General features: G+C 43.8%; 1 protein-coding gene and 1 non-coding gene across 2 annotated transcripts; one reads left to right on the top strand and one right to left on the bottom strand.

Moving 5' to 3' along the window:
• Positions 1-1,858: 1,858 nt before the first annotated feature.
• LOC139175614 (U2 spliceosomal RNA) lies at positions 1,859-2,049 on the top strand. Its single transcript, XR_011560537.1, has one exon. It is a non-coding gene; the product is annotated as a U2 spliceosomal RNA (small nuclear RNA).
• Positions 2,050-3,633: 1,584 nt separating this feature from the next.
• POLR2G (RNA polymerase II subunit G) lies at positions 3,634-14,648 on the bottom strand. The gene is made up of 8 exons (XM_070766706.1): positions 14,504-14,648; positions 11,491-11,600; positions 9,999-10,158; positions 8,711-8,761; positions 8,535-8,600; positions 5,028-5,099; positions 4,155-4,188; positions 3,634-3,840 (listed from the first exon to the last, which is right to left on the bottom strand). Exons 1-8 carry the CDS (start codon positions 14,513-14,515, stop codon positions 3,827-3,829), a joined length of 519 nt encoding a protein of 172 aa, XP_070622807.1. The 5' UTR covers positions 14,516-14,648; the 3' UTR covers positions 3,634-3,826.
• Between the last annotated feature and the right edge of the window lie 652 nt (positions 14,649-15,300).

The raw sequence follows: 15,300 nt of genomic DNA, 5'->3' as shown, positions 1-15,300 counted from the left end.
AGGTGAGGTCTCCAGAACTGGACACAGTATTCCAAATGTGGTCTTACCAGCACTCTATATAGTGGGATCATAATCTCCCTCTTCCTGCTTGTTATACCTCTAGCTATGCAGCCAAGCATCCTACTTGCTTTCCCTACCGCCTGACTGCACTGCTCACCCATTTTGAGACTTGTCAGAAATCACCATCCCTAAATCCTTCTCTTCTGAAGTTTTTGCTAACACAGAACTGCCAATGCAATACTCAGATTGAGGATTCCTTTTCCCCAAGTGCATTATTTTACATTTGGAAACATTAAACTGCAGTTTCCATTGCTTTGACCATTTATCTAGTAAAGCTATATCATTTATCATATTACAGTCATTTACGGACGGTTCCAAGTTACAACGGCGCCGATTGGTCTTTGAATTGCAAACCATTGTAGCATCCTCTGCAACAATGCAATAGTCTGCGGAGAGGGGCGGCATACAAATCTGAATAAATAATGAAATAAATATTTTAGATTAGTCTGATCAGGCCAAATCCGATAAATAGGTTTGCACAAGGCAGTTCCAGTACAGGAAGTCCTCGGTTTATGACCATAGCTGAGCCCCAACATTTGGAACCTTGGAATGGATAGCAAATTAACCCAGTGTATTTCCTAGGTCCTTCCATCCATCTTTCTATCTTTCCTTGCTTCCTCTCTCCCTCCATTCTTCATCTTCCTACCCTTCCTCTTTTCTCCCTTTTCCTTCCTTCCATTCTTTCCTCCTTTTCTTCCCTCGCTCCGTCTTTCTTTCCTTCTATCCTTCTGTTGCTTCCTCCCTCCCTCCGTCTTTCCTTCCTTCCCTTTTATTTATTTTCCTTCCTTTCTCGCTCCCCCTTTTTCTTCTGTCCCTCCTTTCCTTCTTCCATCTTCCTTCCCTCCTTCCTCTCTTCTCTCCCTCCCTCTTCCTCCATTTCCTTCCTCTCTCGCTTCCCACCCTCCATCCTTCTTTTCCTTTTCCCCTTCTTTGCTCCCTCCCTTCTTTCCCTCCTCCCTTTTTCTTTCCTTCCTTCTTTCCTCTTCTATCCCTTCCCTCCCTTCCCATTTTCTCTTTCCTTTTTTATTTTATTTATTTTCCTTCCTTTCTCGCTCCTTTTTCCTCCCTCCCCTTTTCTTCTGTCCCTCCCCTTTCCTTCTTCCATCTTCCTTCCCTCCTTCCTCTCTTCTCTCCTTCCCTCTTCCTCCATTCCCTCCCTCTCTCCCCACCCACCCTCCATCCTTCCTTTCCCTTTTTTCTTTTCCCCTTCCTTGCTCCCTCCCTCCCTTCTTTTTCTTTCTTTCCTTCCTCTTCTATTCCTTCCTCTCTTCCTTCCCTCCCTTTTTCCTTCCTTTTTTCTTTCCTTCCTCCCTTTTCTTCCCTCTTCCTCTCTCCCTTCCCTCCGTCATTCCTTCCCTTTTTCTTTCTTTCTCTCCTTTTTTCCTTTCTCCTTTTTCCCTCCCCAAATACTTCCCACTGCAGCTTCCCTCCTCCTTCCTCCATAATTCAGGACCCCAGGCCCCTTTGGCAGTCTTTGCGTGTGGGGTTTAGTGCCCCCCATGGCCAGCTGAGATATGACAGGGGAGTAGAATGGCGGAGCGGGTGACTCACCCTATGCAAATGTTCCACCAATGGCCACCTGGGCTGCCAACTGGCATGATGGGAAACGCACAGGGGAGAAAGAACCCCCCATTTTCACCCTCAAATCGCCCCACTGGAGACCAGGTTGAAATCCAGCCCAGGCAAAGAGCTAGGCAGGATCAATCTCCCAGGGATCTCTTGGCAACCCAGCCCTGCTCCCCGAAACCTGGAGGCGCCTCGGCAGGAGAGTCCTGGGTCCCATCCGCCTGTCTCCAGTATCGCTTCTCGGCCTTTTGGCTAAGATCAAGTGTAGTATCTGTTCTTATCAGTTTAATATCTGATATGTCCTCTATTTGAGGACTACATATTAAATGGATTTTTGGAACTGGGAGATGGAATAGGGGCTTGCTCCGTCCACTCCAAGCATCGGCCTGGTATTGCAGTACCTCCAGGAACGGTGCACCTCCCCCTGGGAGGAATCTCACTGGTTAAAAACAGATTGAAATCTCTCTTTGCAATGAAGGGATCCTTTAACTGCTCCTTTGCTTTGGGGAACTCCCTGCAGTATCTGCCTTTTCCTCAGGGTGGCGCTGCAGATAATGAATATGGTATGAATATACTGTATACTGGGCTTGTTTGAATGGAGGGGTGTTTATGCTAATAGGATTTTTTAATTTTTTAAATGCAATTCTTAGTTTTAATTCATCATATCTCAATGTGTATTGTTTTTATATGTTGAGTCTTTGGAGAGGGGTGGCATATAAATTTAATTAATAATAATAGCCAGTGTGTGTCTTCCTCAGCAAAAAGAGGGAATAGTAACAGATTCAACCTCCATCCGTTTATGTACTGGTTTTTCTTTAACTGGTTTTGTGTAAATATTTTTTTTAAAATTTAACCAATAAAGGAAAATATTTGTAGCTCAAATGTACAATGCTACAATGAGGGATCCTGAGCTGGGGAGGGGGGGGGGTATTTTTGCAGACCTTTAATGACCCAACTAGGTAACAGAATCAGTGCTAGAAGAGAGGGAGATTTGGGAGGAGGGACAGAGGGAGGGAAAGGACTGAGGGGTCCTTTGTGGGTTTCTTTCAGATGTTTTATGACCCCACTAGGTAATGTCATCAGTGCTACAAGGGGGGAGGAGGAGGAAGAAGAAGAAATAGAGGAAGAAGAGGAGGAGGAGGTGGGGGGGAGGAAAAAGAAGAAGAGGAGGAGGAGAAAGAAGAGGAAGAGGAGGAGGAAAAAGAAAAAGCTGAAGAGGAAGAGGAAGAAGAAAGAAGAGGAGGAGGAGAAAGAAAAAGAGGAAGAAGAGGAAGAATAAAAAGAGGAAGAGGAAGAAGGAGAAGAGGAGGAAGAAGAGGAAGAGGAGAAAGAAGAGGAAGAGGAGGAGGAAGAAGGAGAAGAAGAAGAGGAAGAATAAGAAGAGGAAGAGGAGGAAGAAGAAGAGGAGAAAGAGGAAGAAGGAGAAGAGGAAGACTAAGAAGAGGAAGAGGAGGAAGAATAAGAGGAGAAAGAAGAGGAAGAAGAGGAGGAAGAGGAAGAAGGAGAAGAAGAAGAGGAGGAAGAAGAGGAAGAGAGAGAAGAAGAGGAAGAGGAGGAAGAAGAGGAAGAAGAGGAAGAAGGAGAGGAAGAATAAGAAGATGATGATGATGGTGATTGTAGGGTCCTTGGTGTTCTTGGAACTTGTTGATTTTCTTGCAGATTTTTCATGACCCAACTAGGTAACATCATTAGTGCTAGGAGGAGTATTTGCAATCCCTCCTCCTAGCAGTGATGACGCTACCTAGTTGGGTCATGAAACATCTGCAAGAAAAAACTACCAAACTCAGAGACCGCCAAAGACCCCCTCATTTTCAGGTTTTCAATTCTTTTGCTGTGATTTTACAATGTGCTAAGCTGCCCAGTTGCTCCATGGTTTTAGGACTGCCGACATATAAATTTAATGATTTTTTATTTATTTTTTAAAATTGCAGTATGCAAAATGTTGCTCGTTTCATGCAACCCAGAGAGGAGGAGGAGGGAAAGGAACCTGAAAGAGGAGGCCACCCGAACAAAGAACAGGGCAATATTTTAATGACAAAAAAACAGGGGGGCTTACAAACAGAGACTCAACTCCAGCAAGACATGGAACAGGAAGTCCAAACAGATCTTCAAAGACGCTCCCAACTCATTAGGGACACTGCAAAATGAGGAACAACCATAGACTTGAAGGAAAAAGGACCAGAAGAAGAAAAACTGGGCTTCAGTTCAGGAGACCTGAGGAAGAGAGAAAGGCAAGGTTAAAAATTTACATCTGGGAGAGTGTCCTCCTTTGGAAGACCAAAACGATTGATTGATGAGGAGCCCATCAAAATTGAGGACATTTGGTAAGTGAATTTATGACTGTTGCGGTTTATCCCAGTTAGCTGGACCTCCCCTTCTGTGATCTATTCTATTTTAATTTCTATTTCTATTCTAATTTGGGGTTTGATTGGGGTCCTTCGTTGAAGGGCTTTCTGTAATTGTCCTTTCTCAAAACAAGGATCGCTGAACGAGGGTGTAGGACATGGCGAGCGATTCGAAACACCTACCCAGGTAATCATCCATGAGGGATCCAATGGCAAACTGCAAAAAGAGAAAAAAGGGAGGGAGGGAAGAAAGGAAGGAAGGAAGGAAGAGAGGGAGATAGGAAGGAAGAGAGGAAGAGAAGGAGGGTTAGAGGAAGGAAGAGAGGAAGGAAGAGAGGGAGGGAGGGAGAGAGAGAGAGAGGAAGGAAGAGAGGAAGGGGGAAGGAAAGAAGGAAGGGAGGGATAGAGGAAGGAAGGAAGAGAGGGAGGGAGAGAGAGAGGAAGGAAGGAAGAGGGGAAGAGGGGAAGGAAGGAAGGAAGGGAAGGATAGAGGAAGGAAGAGAGGGAGGGAGGGAGGAAGAGAGGGAGGGAAGGATAGAGGAAGGAAGAGAGGGAGGAAAGAAGGAAGGGAGGAAGAGAGGGATAGAGGAAGGAAGAGAGGGAGGGAGGAAAGAAGGAAGGAAGAGAGGAAGGGAAGGAGAGGAAGGAAGAGAGGGATGGAGGGAGAGGAAGGGAGGGAGAGAGGGAGGAAAGGAGGAAGGAATAGAGGAAGGGAGGTATAGAGAAGGAAGAGTGGAAGGAAGAGAGGGAGGGAGGGATAGAGGAAGGAAGGAAGAGAGGGAGGGAGGGAGAGAGGAAGGGGGGAAGGAAGGAAGGGTTAAAACTGGTAAAGTGGCCCCATATTATCCCCAATTTTCACAGCAACAGTTTTAAGTAATACTGGCCAAGATGGTTTCTCCCAGTCTATTCCTGCTGTGGATTCTCACACAGATCTTTCTACATGGATACTTTAATTTAATTCGTCTGTGCAAGATAGGAAGGAGAATAAAATGGAGGGGACTCTAATTGGCCAAAATAAGATTAAGAAAGGGCCAGCGTTCAAATGACGCAACTCACGATGTCGTTCTTGTCTACCCGCGTCCCCACGATCTTCAATCGGATATTATCTTCTGGCTGGATGACAATATCCTGGTTTGGAAGGGGGGGAAAAGCAGAGGGAACATTAGCGAGACAATAAGGACTAACCTGCTGCAATTAGATTTGTATGCCGCCCCAAGTCTTCAGAGAGGGGTGGCATACAAATCTAATAAATTATTATTAGATGATGATGATGATGATGATGATGATTATTATTATTATTATTTTGACTCCCAGTGGACTTCAACTCAAACTTTAAGATAAATGGATTTCCAAATAACTTAAAAAGTAGACGATGAAGGAAGGAAAAATATGTTCGCTTCAAAGGGTAGGATTCTAATTCAAGTACTGTATATGTTATGTTTTGTATGTTGGCAGAAATACATGAATATTCATTTTTGACAAGGAAGGGAATACTTCATAAGGACCTATGGAACTGCATCATTTCTTATGAATCCAATGACCTGGGAATCCAAAACGATTTATTACATAACTGTGTAATGATTGCTTTGACACTTTGTCATTTTTTATTTATTATTTATTTATTATTTGGATTTGTATGCCGCCCCTCTCCGAAGACTCGGGGCGGCTCACAACAAGTGAAAAACAATCCAATACAATCCAATTAATTAAAATATTATAAGTTTAAGAAAATCCCCTATACTAACATACACACATACAGGCATACCATATATAACTTCAACGTGCCCAGGGGGAGATGTTTAGTTTCCCCATGCCTGACGGCAAAGGTGGGTTTTGAGGAGTTTACGGAAGGCAGGAAGAGTAGGGGCAGTTCTGATCTCCGGGGGGAGTTGGTTCCAGAGGGCCGGTGCCGCCACAGAGAAGGCTCTCCCCATGGGGCCCGCCAACCGGCATTGTTTAGTTGACGGGACCCGGAGGAGGCCCACTCTGTGGGACCGAATCGGTCGCTGGGATTCGTGCGACAGAAGGCGGTCTCGGAGATATTCTGGTCCAGTGCCATGAAGGGCTTTAAAGGTCATAACCAACACTTTGAATTGTGACCGGAAACTGATCGGCAGCCAATGCAGACTGCGGAGTGATGGTGAAACATGGGCATACCTGGGTAAGCCCATGACTGCTCTCGCAGCTGCATTCTGCACGATCTGAAGTTTCCGAACACTTTTCAGAGGTAGCCCCATGTAGAGAGCGTTACAGTAGTCGAGCCTCGAGGTGATGAGGGCATGAGTGACTGTGAGTAATGAGTCCCGGTCCAGATAGGGCCGCAACTGGTGCACCAGGCGAACCTGGGCAAACGCCCCCCTCGCCACAGCTGAAAGGTGGTTCTCTAATGTGAGCTGTGGATCGAGGAGGACGCCCAAGTTGCGGACCCTCTCTGAGGGGGTCAATGATTCCCCCCCCCCAGGGTAATGGACGGACAGATGGGATTGTCCTTGGGAGGCAAAACCCACAGCCACTCCGTCTTATCCGGGTTGAGCTTGAGTCTGTTGACACCCATCCAGGCCCCAACAGCCTCCAGGCACCGGCACATCACTTCCACCGCTTCGTTGACTGGGCATGGGGTGGAGATGTAAAGCTGGGTATCATCGGCATATTGATGATACCTCACCCCATGTCCTTGGATGATCTCACCCAGCGGTTTCATGTAGATGTTAAATAGCAAGGGGGAGAGGACCGACCCCTGGGTTACTCCACAAGGGAGAGACCTCGGAGTCGACCTCTGACCCCCCACTAACACCGACTGCGACCGGCCAGAGAGGTAGGAGGAGAACCACTGGAGCACAGTGCCTCCCACTCCCAACCCCTCCAGCCGGTGCAGAAGGATACCATGGTCGATGGTATCGAAAGCCGCTGAGAGGTCAAGAAGCACCAGGACAGAGGATAAACTCCTGTCCCGGGCCCGCCAGAGATCATCCATCAACGCGACCAAAGCGGTTTCTGTGCTGTAACCGGGCCTGAAGCCCGACTGCTGGGGACCTAGATAATCGGCTTCTTCCAAGGACCGCTGGAGCTGGAGTGCCACCACCTTCTCGACAACCTTCCCCATGAAGGGAAGGTTGGAGACTGGACGATAGTTGTTAAGTACTGCTGGGTCCAGGGAAGGCTTCTTGAGGAGGGGGCGCACAAGCGCTTCTTTATAGAGTGATGGAAAAACTCCCCTCCCCAAGGAAGCGTTGGTAATCTCCTGGGCCCAGCTCCGTGTCACCTCCCTGCTGGCCGAGACCAACCAGGAGGGACACGGATCCAGTAAACAGGTGGCGGAACTCACAGCTCCAATGGCCTTGTCCACTTCATCAGGTGTCACCAGATCAAACTCTTCCCAGACAGGTGGACAAGTACGTGCCCCAGTCACCTCGACTGACTCGTGTTTTATTGTTGTTTGGAACAATAAATCTGTTCCTAAAATTTGAAAATAAATAAAAAGATTTTTTTAAAAAGAAAAGAAAAGATGGACTTCCACTCCCAGAATTCCCCAACCAGCAGGTTTTAAAGAAAGGGGGGGGGGAGGTGAAAGTTTTATACGATCTTGTTTTATACGATATTGACTACAAAGACAAAACAAGCACAATAACAAATGGGTATTGATGCATCAACTTTAATCAATGGTTACTGAATATAAATAATTAGATTTATATAATTATTAGGTTTGTCTTGAATTGTTTTATTGTTGTTGTCTGCGAGTCTTCGGAGAGGGGCGGCATACAAATCAAATCAAATCAAATAAACAAACAAACAAAATAAACAAACAAACAAATAAATAAATAAAATAATTATAGTATTTAATTGTTACTATTATTGTTATTGAAATGCCTTTTTTTAACCCACTGAATACTATTATCCTAAAAAATTTAATTGAGAGAATATCTACACCTACTACCTATTTGAAACACTGGTCATATAATACTAATGTGCCACCCTATAGTTGACACACTTCTTTCTTTCTTTTTTCCTTCCCCCTTTCCCATATCCTCCTATCCTCAATTCATTTCTTTATTTCCTTATTTGTTTATCTCTTTTTTCCCCTTTCTTTTCTTTTTTCCTTCCCTCTTTTCCATATCCTCCTATCCTCAATTCATTTCTTTTCTTCCTCATTTGTTTATCTCTTTTTTTCTCCTTTCTTTTCTTTTTTTCCCCTCTTTTCCATATCCTCCTATCCTCATTTCTTTTCTTCCTCATTGTTTAGCTCTTTTTTCCTTTCTTTTCTTTCTTCCTTCCCTCTTTTCCATATCCTTCTATCCTCAATTCATTTCTTTTCTTCCTCATTTGTTTATCTCTTTTTTCCCCTTTCTTTTTTTTCCTTCCCTCTTTTCCATATCCTCCTATCCTCAATTCATTTCTTTATTTCCTTATTTGTTTATCTCTTTTTTCCCTTTTTTTTCCCTTCCGCCTTTTCTTTGCCATACTTGATATTATTGTCATACCGTTATACCATGTACTACATTCTTTTTTTGTCTTACCTTTTTAATGCAAATATATTTTTTTTTAAAGGAAGGAAAAAACCCTCACCTCATCCACAGTCTTGTAGCACGGCGGGTTGGAGTTCGTATCGTACTCCATTTCAGAAGGGATCGACTGCGGAGAGCAAAAAGGATCGGGGATCAACAGCAGAGCAGGGATCTTTGCCTTCGCTGGCCTGTTTCACACCACTATCGATCCCCACCCCACCCCACGAGTCCACTCACATGTCGAGATATAAAACAGGACATGGGTCCGATTTCGGTGAAGAGACCAACCTGGGCGGCAAAAAACAGAAATTAAAATGCAAAAGTCCTTATTATTATTATTTTTGTTAATGTACTGCTTTGCATTTTTACATTTTTAGATATTTATCCTTGAAATTTATTTATTATTTTCTTAGATTTTCTTTCTATGTAATTTCTCTCCTTTTGTTCTTTCTTTCCTCTAGCCAATTATAAAAAAATTCCCATATTTTATAATATTCTGAGTCTTCTTTCCCTTCTAGCTTTTTTAACAGCCTATCCATCTCTGCACAATCCATCCCCTTTTTAATTATCGTCCCTTCTTCTGGCATTCTATCGGATTTCAACTGTTGAGCATATAATATATCCGGAATACCTCCGGAACCGCCTTCTACCGCACGAATCCCAGCGGCCGATAAGGTCCCACAGAGTTGGCCTTCTCCGGGCCCCGTCGACCAAACAATGTCGTTTGGCGGGCCCCAGGGGAAGAGCCTTCTCTGTGGCGGCCCCGACCCTCTGGAACCAACTCCCCTCAGAGATTAGAACGGCCCCCACCCTCCTTGTCTTTCGCAAATTACTTAAGACCCACCTTTGTCGCCAGGCATGGGGGAGTTAAGTTATCCTTTTCCCCCGTAGGCTATTACAAGTTATGCATGGTATGTTTGTGTGTATATTTGGTTTTTTTTTATAATAAGGGTTTTTTAGTTGTTGTTATTAATTGGATTGTTCATGTTGTTTTACCACTGTTGTTAGCCGCCCCAAGTCTGCGGAGAGGGGCAGCATACAAATCCAATAAGTAAGTAAGTAAGTAAGTAAGTAAGTAAGTAAGTAAGTAAATAAATAAATAAATAAATAAATAAATATCCTTATCGCTGTCAAAATGTGAATAATCAAATATCGTACTTCTTTTTTAAGATTCTTATTGAAAATACCCAGTAAATAGGATTCTGGTTTTTCCCCCCACCTCTCCCTTTGTTATTTCTTTTATCATTCCCCCACCTTGTTCCAATAATTTTTCACCTCTTTCCCATTTTTCTAATTCAATTGAATACCCCCTTCCCAAAAAAATAAGGAAAAAATTGAAAATTCTCCGATTGAAAATTCTAAATGAGGAGGGAATGCAAAATTCCCAAATGTATGTTTTATATTTTTTGTCATTGTAATGTTGTGTATGTATAAAAAATTTAAAAAATAAAATAAAATACAAAACTCCTTACGGAGGTTTTGGAAATACCGCTTTAGCGATCTCCGCAGACGTGCCGGGTCTCACCTTGTTCACCTGGGTCACAATGGCATCCACCACCTCGCCTTTAAACGGACGGAAGACGATGGCTTTGTATTTGACGGGGTAAAGGACGAAGCCGCGTCCCGGCTGAATCACACCCGCCCCGATGTTGTCGATGGTGGTTACGGCAATGACGAAGCCATACCTGCAAGGGAGAAGTGGGCGACTTGCATTAAAGCTAATTCTCTCTCTCTCTCTCTTTTTTTAAAATTTCCTCCAGGAATTATTGGTTTGCTTAGGGGAAGCCAGTTTGGGGCACTGGGTTAGAAAACACTGAGTTCAAATCCTGCCTTAAGAATGAAAGCCAACTGGGTGACTTTGGGCCAATCACCAGGAGATGGTTAGTTCTAGTCCCGCCTTAGGCATGAAAGCCAACTGGGTGATTTTGAGCCAATGACTAGGAGACAGTGTGTTCTTGTCCCGCCTTAAGCATGAAAGCCAACTGGGTGACTTTGGGCCAATCACCAGGAGATGGTGAGTTCTAGTCCCACCTTAAGCATGAAAGCCAACTGGGTGATTTTGAGCCAATGACTAGGAGACAGTGTGTTCTAGTCCCGCCTTAGGCATGAAAGCCAACTGGGTGACTTTGAGCCAATCACCAGGAGACGGTGAGTTCTAGTCCCGCCTTAAGCATGAAAGACAACTGGATGACTTTGGGCCAATCACCAAGAGACGGTGAATTCTAGTCCCGCCTCAGGCATGAAAGCCACCTGGGTGATTTTGGGCCAATCACCAAGAGACGGTGAGTTCTAGTCCCACCTTAAGCATAAAAGCCAACTGGGTGACTTTGAGCCAATCACCAGGAGACGGTGACTTCTAGTCCCGCCTTAAGCATGAAAGCCACCTGGGTGATTTTGGGCCAATCACCAAGAGACGGTGAGTTCTAGTCCCACCTTAAGCATGAAAGCCACCTGGGTGATTTTGGGCCAATCACCAGGAGATGGTGACTTCTAGTCCCACCTTAAGCATGAAAGCCACCTGGGTGATTTTGGGCCAATCACCAAGAGACGGTGACTTCTAGTCCCGCCTTAGGCATGAAAGCCAACTGAGTGACTTTGGGCCAATCACCAAGAGACGGAGAGTTCTAGTCCCACCTTAAGCATGAAAGCCACCTGGGTGATTTTGGGCCAATCACCAGGAGACAGTGATAACCCCACAGGGTTATCGTTGTGGATAAAACAGAAGGAGACAAGTACGTTTGACGCCTTGAGTTATTAGCAAAGTAATAATTTTGTAATTTAGTAAAAAAAAATTACTAAGTAATTTAGTAAAAAAAAATTAGTAATTTCGGCAGGACCGATAACCCTTAATAAATATCACAGATTCCAGCTTTCCCAACTTCTTGAAAAGCAATTAAGAAACCACATTGCTGTGTTTTACAGATCAGCTAATTCAGCCCCCCGCCCATTATTTTAATGCCATCTGCTACTGGCACGAACCACCTGCCTTCCCTGAAAAATGGACCAGGGTTCCTTACTTCCCAGTGCAGGTTCCTTCCACCTCGGTGAAAAGCTTTTGCTTCACGGTGTTGAGAAGGTTGGGCCCGAAGTAACGAGGGTGCAGGAGGATTTCATGCTCCAAGGAGATCTAAAGGCAAAGATCCACAGACGGAAAGCCACTGTTAAGCTATGACGGACAGCTCAGCTTCAATATTTATACCCCCCACTTTCTCCAAGGCGGCCTGCGAGAGACACGGCCCCCTTTGGTGCTGCCTAAAACAACCCAGTGAGGTAGGTAGGCAGGCGAAGAACGTGAAAATATATACGTATATTTTAAGAAAAAACCATCTTTTTTTGATTTTTTCCCTTTAAAAATGACATACAGTGGTACCTCGAGATACGAGTTTAATTCGTTCCGGACTTGGGCTCTTAAGTCGAGCAGCTCTTATCTCGAACGACTTTTCCCCATAGGAATTAATGTAAATAATTTTAATTGGTTCCAGCCCTCAAAAAACTCACAAAGTTAGTCTAAATTATGCAGAAAGACATGTTTTTAATGAAGAAATGTACATGTACTTATAAATGAATAATGAAGTTTCTTTCACTTAACTTGTAAACTTTCTTAAACTTTTAAATTTACATATGTTCAACTTCTCTGCCACCCAATCCTGTAGGACAGAGGTCCCCAACCCTTTTTGCACCAGGGACCAGCTTTAAGCGATCAAGAGAGGAATGGGTGAATGAATGGACGGAGGGTGGGAAGGAAGGAAGGAAAGAGGGAAGGGACAGGAACAGAGGAAGGAAGCAAGGAAACTTATGAAAGGGGAGAGTAAGAGAGGAATGAGTGAAGGGAGGGAGGGAGGGAAGAAGGTGGGAAGGAGAAAGAAAAGAAGAAATAGAGGAAGGGAAGGTAAAAGAGAGAAAGAAAAAGAGCAAGAAAGAAAGCTGCAAGCACCCCCCGAGCCCCCCAGGCCGGCTGCAACCTTTTAAAACACGCGCGCCGCTTCGCAGCTGTCTCCTGAAGCCGAACACGGAAGTTAGCGTTTGGCTTCAGGAGACAGCTCCTTGGCGCTTGTATCTCGAATTTGGGCTTGTAAGTAGAACAAAAACATCTCTCCCCTCCCAGCTCTTATTTCGAGTTGCTCTTAAGTAGAGCAGCTCTTATGTCGGGGTTCCACTGTATACTGCTCAAAAATAAATAAATAAAGGGATCACTCAAATAACACATCCTAGATTTGAATGAATGAAATATTCTCATTGAATACTTGGAGTTATATTCTATAATTTGAGTGTTCCTTTTATTAAGGGAACACTTAAATAACACTCAAAGGGAACACTCAAATAACAAATCCTAGATCTGAATGGATGAAATATTCTCATTTAATACTTGGAGTTATATTCTGTTGTTTAAGTCTTCGGAGAGGGGCGGCATACAAATCTAATAAATAAATAAAATAAATAAAGGGAACACTCAAAGAACCCATCCTAGATCTGAATGAATGAAATATTCTCATTGAATACTTTGTTCTGTACAAAGTTGAATGTGCACAACAGCAGGTGGAATTGATGGTCAATCAGTGTTGCTTCCTCAGTGGACAGTTTGATTTCACAGAAATTTGATTTACTTGGAGTTGTATTGTGTTGTTTAATGGTTCCCTTTATTTTTTTGAGCAGTGTATACAAAAAGACATACATCTAAAACAAAACAAAAAAACAATAATAAATTTTTTACAGCTTTTCCATGCTATTTTCCTAACTATTTACAAAATTACAATATTGGCATCTTTGCTATTAACTATCACCGATACATTATTATACCATTCTGCCTGACTGTGTAGTTTCATCACCAAACCCGCAAAACTTTACCCTTAGATTGTCCACTGTCAACCTCTCCCAATTCCTAAATATAAACAATGTTATATCTAAGTATATTACAAACATGTACTTTACAAATAAATAAATAAATAAATAAATAAATAAATAAATAAATAAAATATTTGCAAGCCTTTGTATTACCCCCCTTCTCCCTCTTTTCTTCTGTGGTACTCCAGGTGCTACCACGTAGACTTTTTCAGTCTTAAATTATGATTTAATTCCAACATTAACAGCAAACCCTAAAACTAATAAATTAAAATAAGTATATTAAAGTGGGCAGGAATCTATCTATCTATCCATCCTTCTTTATATCTATCTATCTATCTATCTATCTATCTGTCTGTCTGTCTGTCTGTCTGTCTGTCATCTGTCTGTCTGTCCATCCATCCATCTATCAATCATCTGTCTGTCTATCGTCTGTGTCTGTCTATCTATCATTCTATCTATCTATCTATCTATCCATCCATCCATCCACCCTTCTATCTATCTATCTATCTATCTATCTATCCATCCATCCTTCTTTATATCTATCTATCTGTCTGCCTGTCCGTCCATCCATCAATCATCTGTCTGTCTATCGTCTGTGTCTGTCTATCTATCATCTGTGTCTGTCTGTCTATCTATCAATCATTCTATCTATCCATCCATCCACCCACCCATCTATCTATCTGGCTATCTATCTATCATTCTATCTATCATCTCTCTTTCTTTCTTTCTCTCTCTCCCTACCTTCTGATCCTACCCTATCAATATATATCTCTCATTCAAAAACGGACTAAGGGCGGCTAACAACAGTCATAAATACAACAATAGTTAAAAAAAACCCAGTGGAAAATACAACAACAAAATCAACAATATAATAAAAACGATAATATCATAAAAAACCATGCATGTATTTCAATCAATGCTTCTTAATCCAGAAAAACTTTCCATAGTCTATAAAGTGTTTCTGCGACGTCTTTTGCACGGAATGAACTGAATTCGCATTCACGTGTTGGTCACACCGGGTAAAAAAAAAAAGGGGGGGGAGCCCTTTGGGGCCCCGCAGTAAAGACACGCGAGTTCCCCGACATGCTAACCCGCCCCACCCAACGTTCCACGATACGGGAGCCGCCCACGCCCGGGCAGGCGCATATACACGCATGCCGCCCATTCCCACGACCGCGCCGAACTCACGTGATAGAACATCCTCCCGAGTGGAGCGCTTTCGCAGCCGGATGGAACGTTGAGACTTCCTCCCCCGCGGTTTAGCGTGCCAACGTTCTTCTCTCCGCTGATTGGCTGAGGCGCGCCGGGCGTTCCAAAACCCGCCTTAGAGGGACATGGCAGCCTTACCCCGCGAAAAAGAGCTTTCGGAAGCGGCTTTGGCTTCACTGCGCAGGCGCGGCGGTTAATTGAAAGACCATGTACAGTATTACGTATTATTGCTAGCCATTTCCGGGTTGGTTTTCAATTAAAGCGAGAGGAATTTTCCCCCTCGTCTCTGTTTTGGGCCATGGAATTTAGGGACACCCCGCCTCAAATAGAAATAAAGGCTCACTGGACAACCATTTGTCTGAAAATGATATAGGGTTTCCTGCCTGAGCAGGGGGGTTGGACTAGAAGACCTCTAAGGTCCCTTTCATGTTTTAGTCTGCTATTTTTTTCCTTCCTTCCTTTCCCTCCCCTATTTCTTTCCCCTTTCCTTCCTTCCTTCTCTTCCTCCCCTCCTTCCTTTGTCTTCCTTTTTTCCTTTCCTCCCTCCTACTTCCTTCCTTCCTTCCAAGGGAGATTGGACTGCCATTTGTCCGAAATGGTGTGGGTACACCTGTTGAGCAGGGGGTTGGACTAGATCCCTCCCAACGCTAATAGTAATAATTTCCCTTCCTCCCCTCCTTCCTTCTTTGCCTTCCTTTTCCTTCTTTCCTTTCCTCCTCCCTTCCTCCTTTCTTTTCCTCCCCCCTACTTCCTTCCTTCCAAGGGAAATTGGACTG

The sequence above is a fragment of the Erythrolamprus reginae genome, chromosome 13 (genome assembly GCF_031021105.1).
Source record: "Erythrolamprus reginae isolate rEryReg1 chromosome 13, rEryReg1.hap1, whole genome shotgun sequence".
In the NCBI taxonomy this organism is placed as follows: Eukaryota; Metazoa; Chordata; class Lepidosauria; order Squamata; family Dipsadidae; genus Erythrolamprus; species Erythrolamprus reginae.
The sequence above is the reverse complement of the archived record's forward strand: the minus strand, read 5'-3'. Positions and strand labels throughout refer to the sequence as shown.

Coding starts and splice junctions, on each gene's coding strand:
- POLR2G (XM_070766706.1), bottom strand. Junction 10,159..11,490: donor GAAGGAACCTGCACTGGGAA/GTAAGGAACCCT, acceptor TCTCCCTTGCAG/GTATGGCTTCGTCATTGCCG. Junction 5,100..8,534: donor GCTACAAGACTGTGGATGAG/GTGAGGGTTTTT, acceptor CTTCCAAACCAG/GATATTGTCATCCAGCCAGA.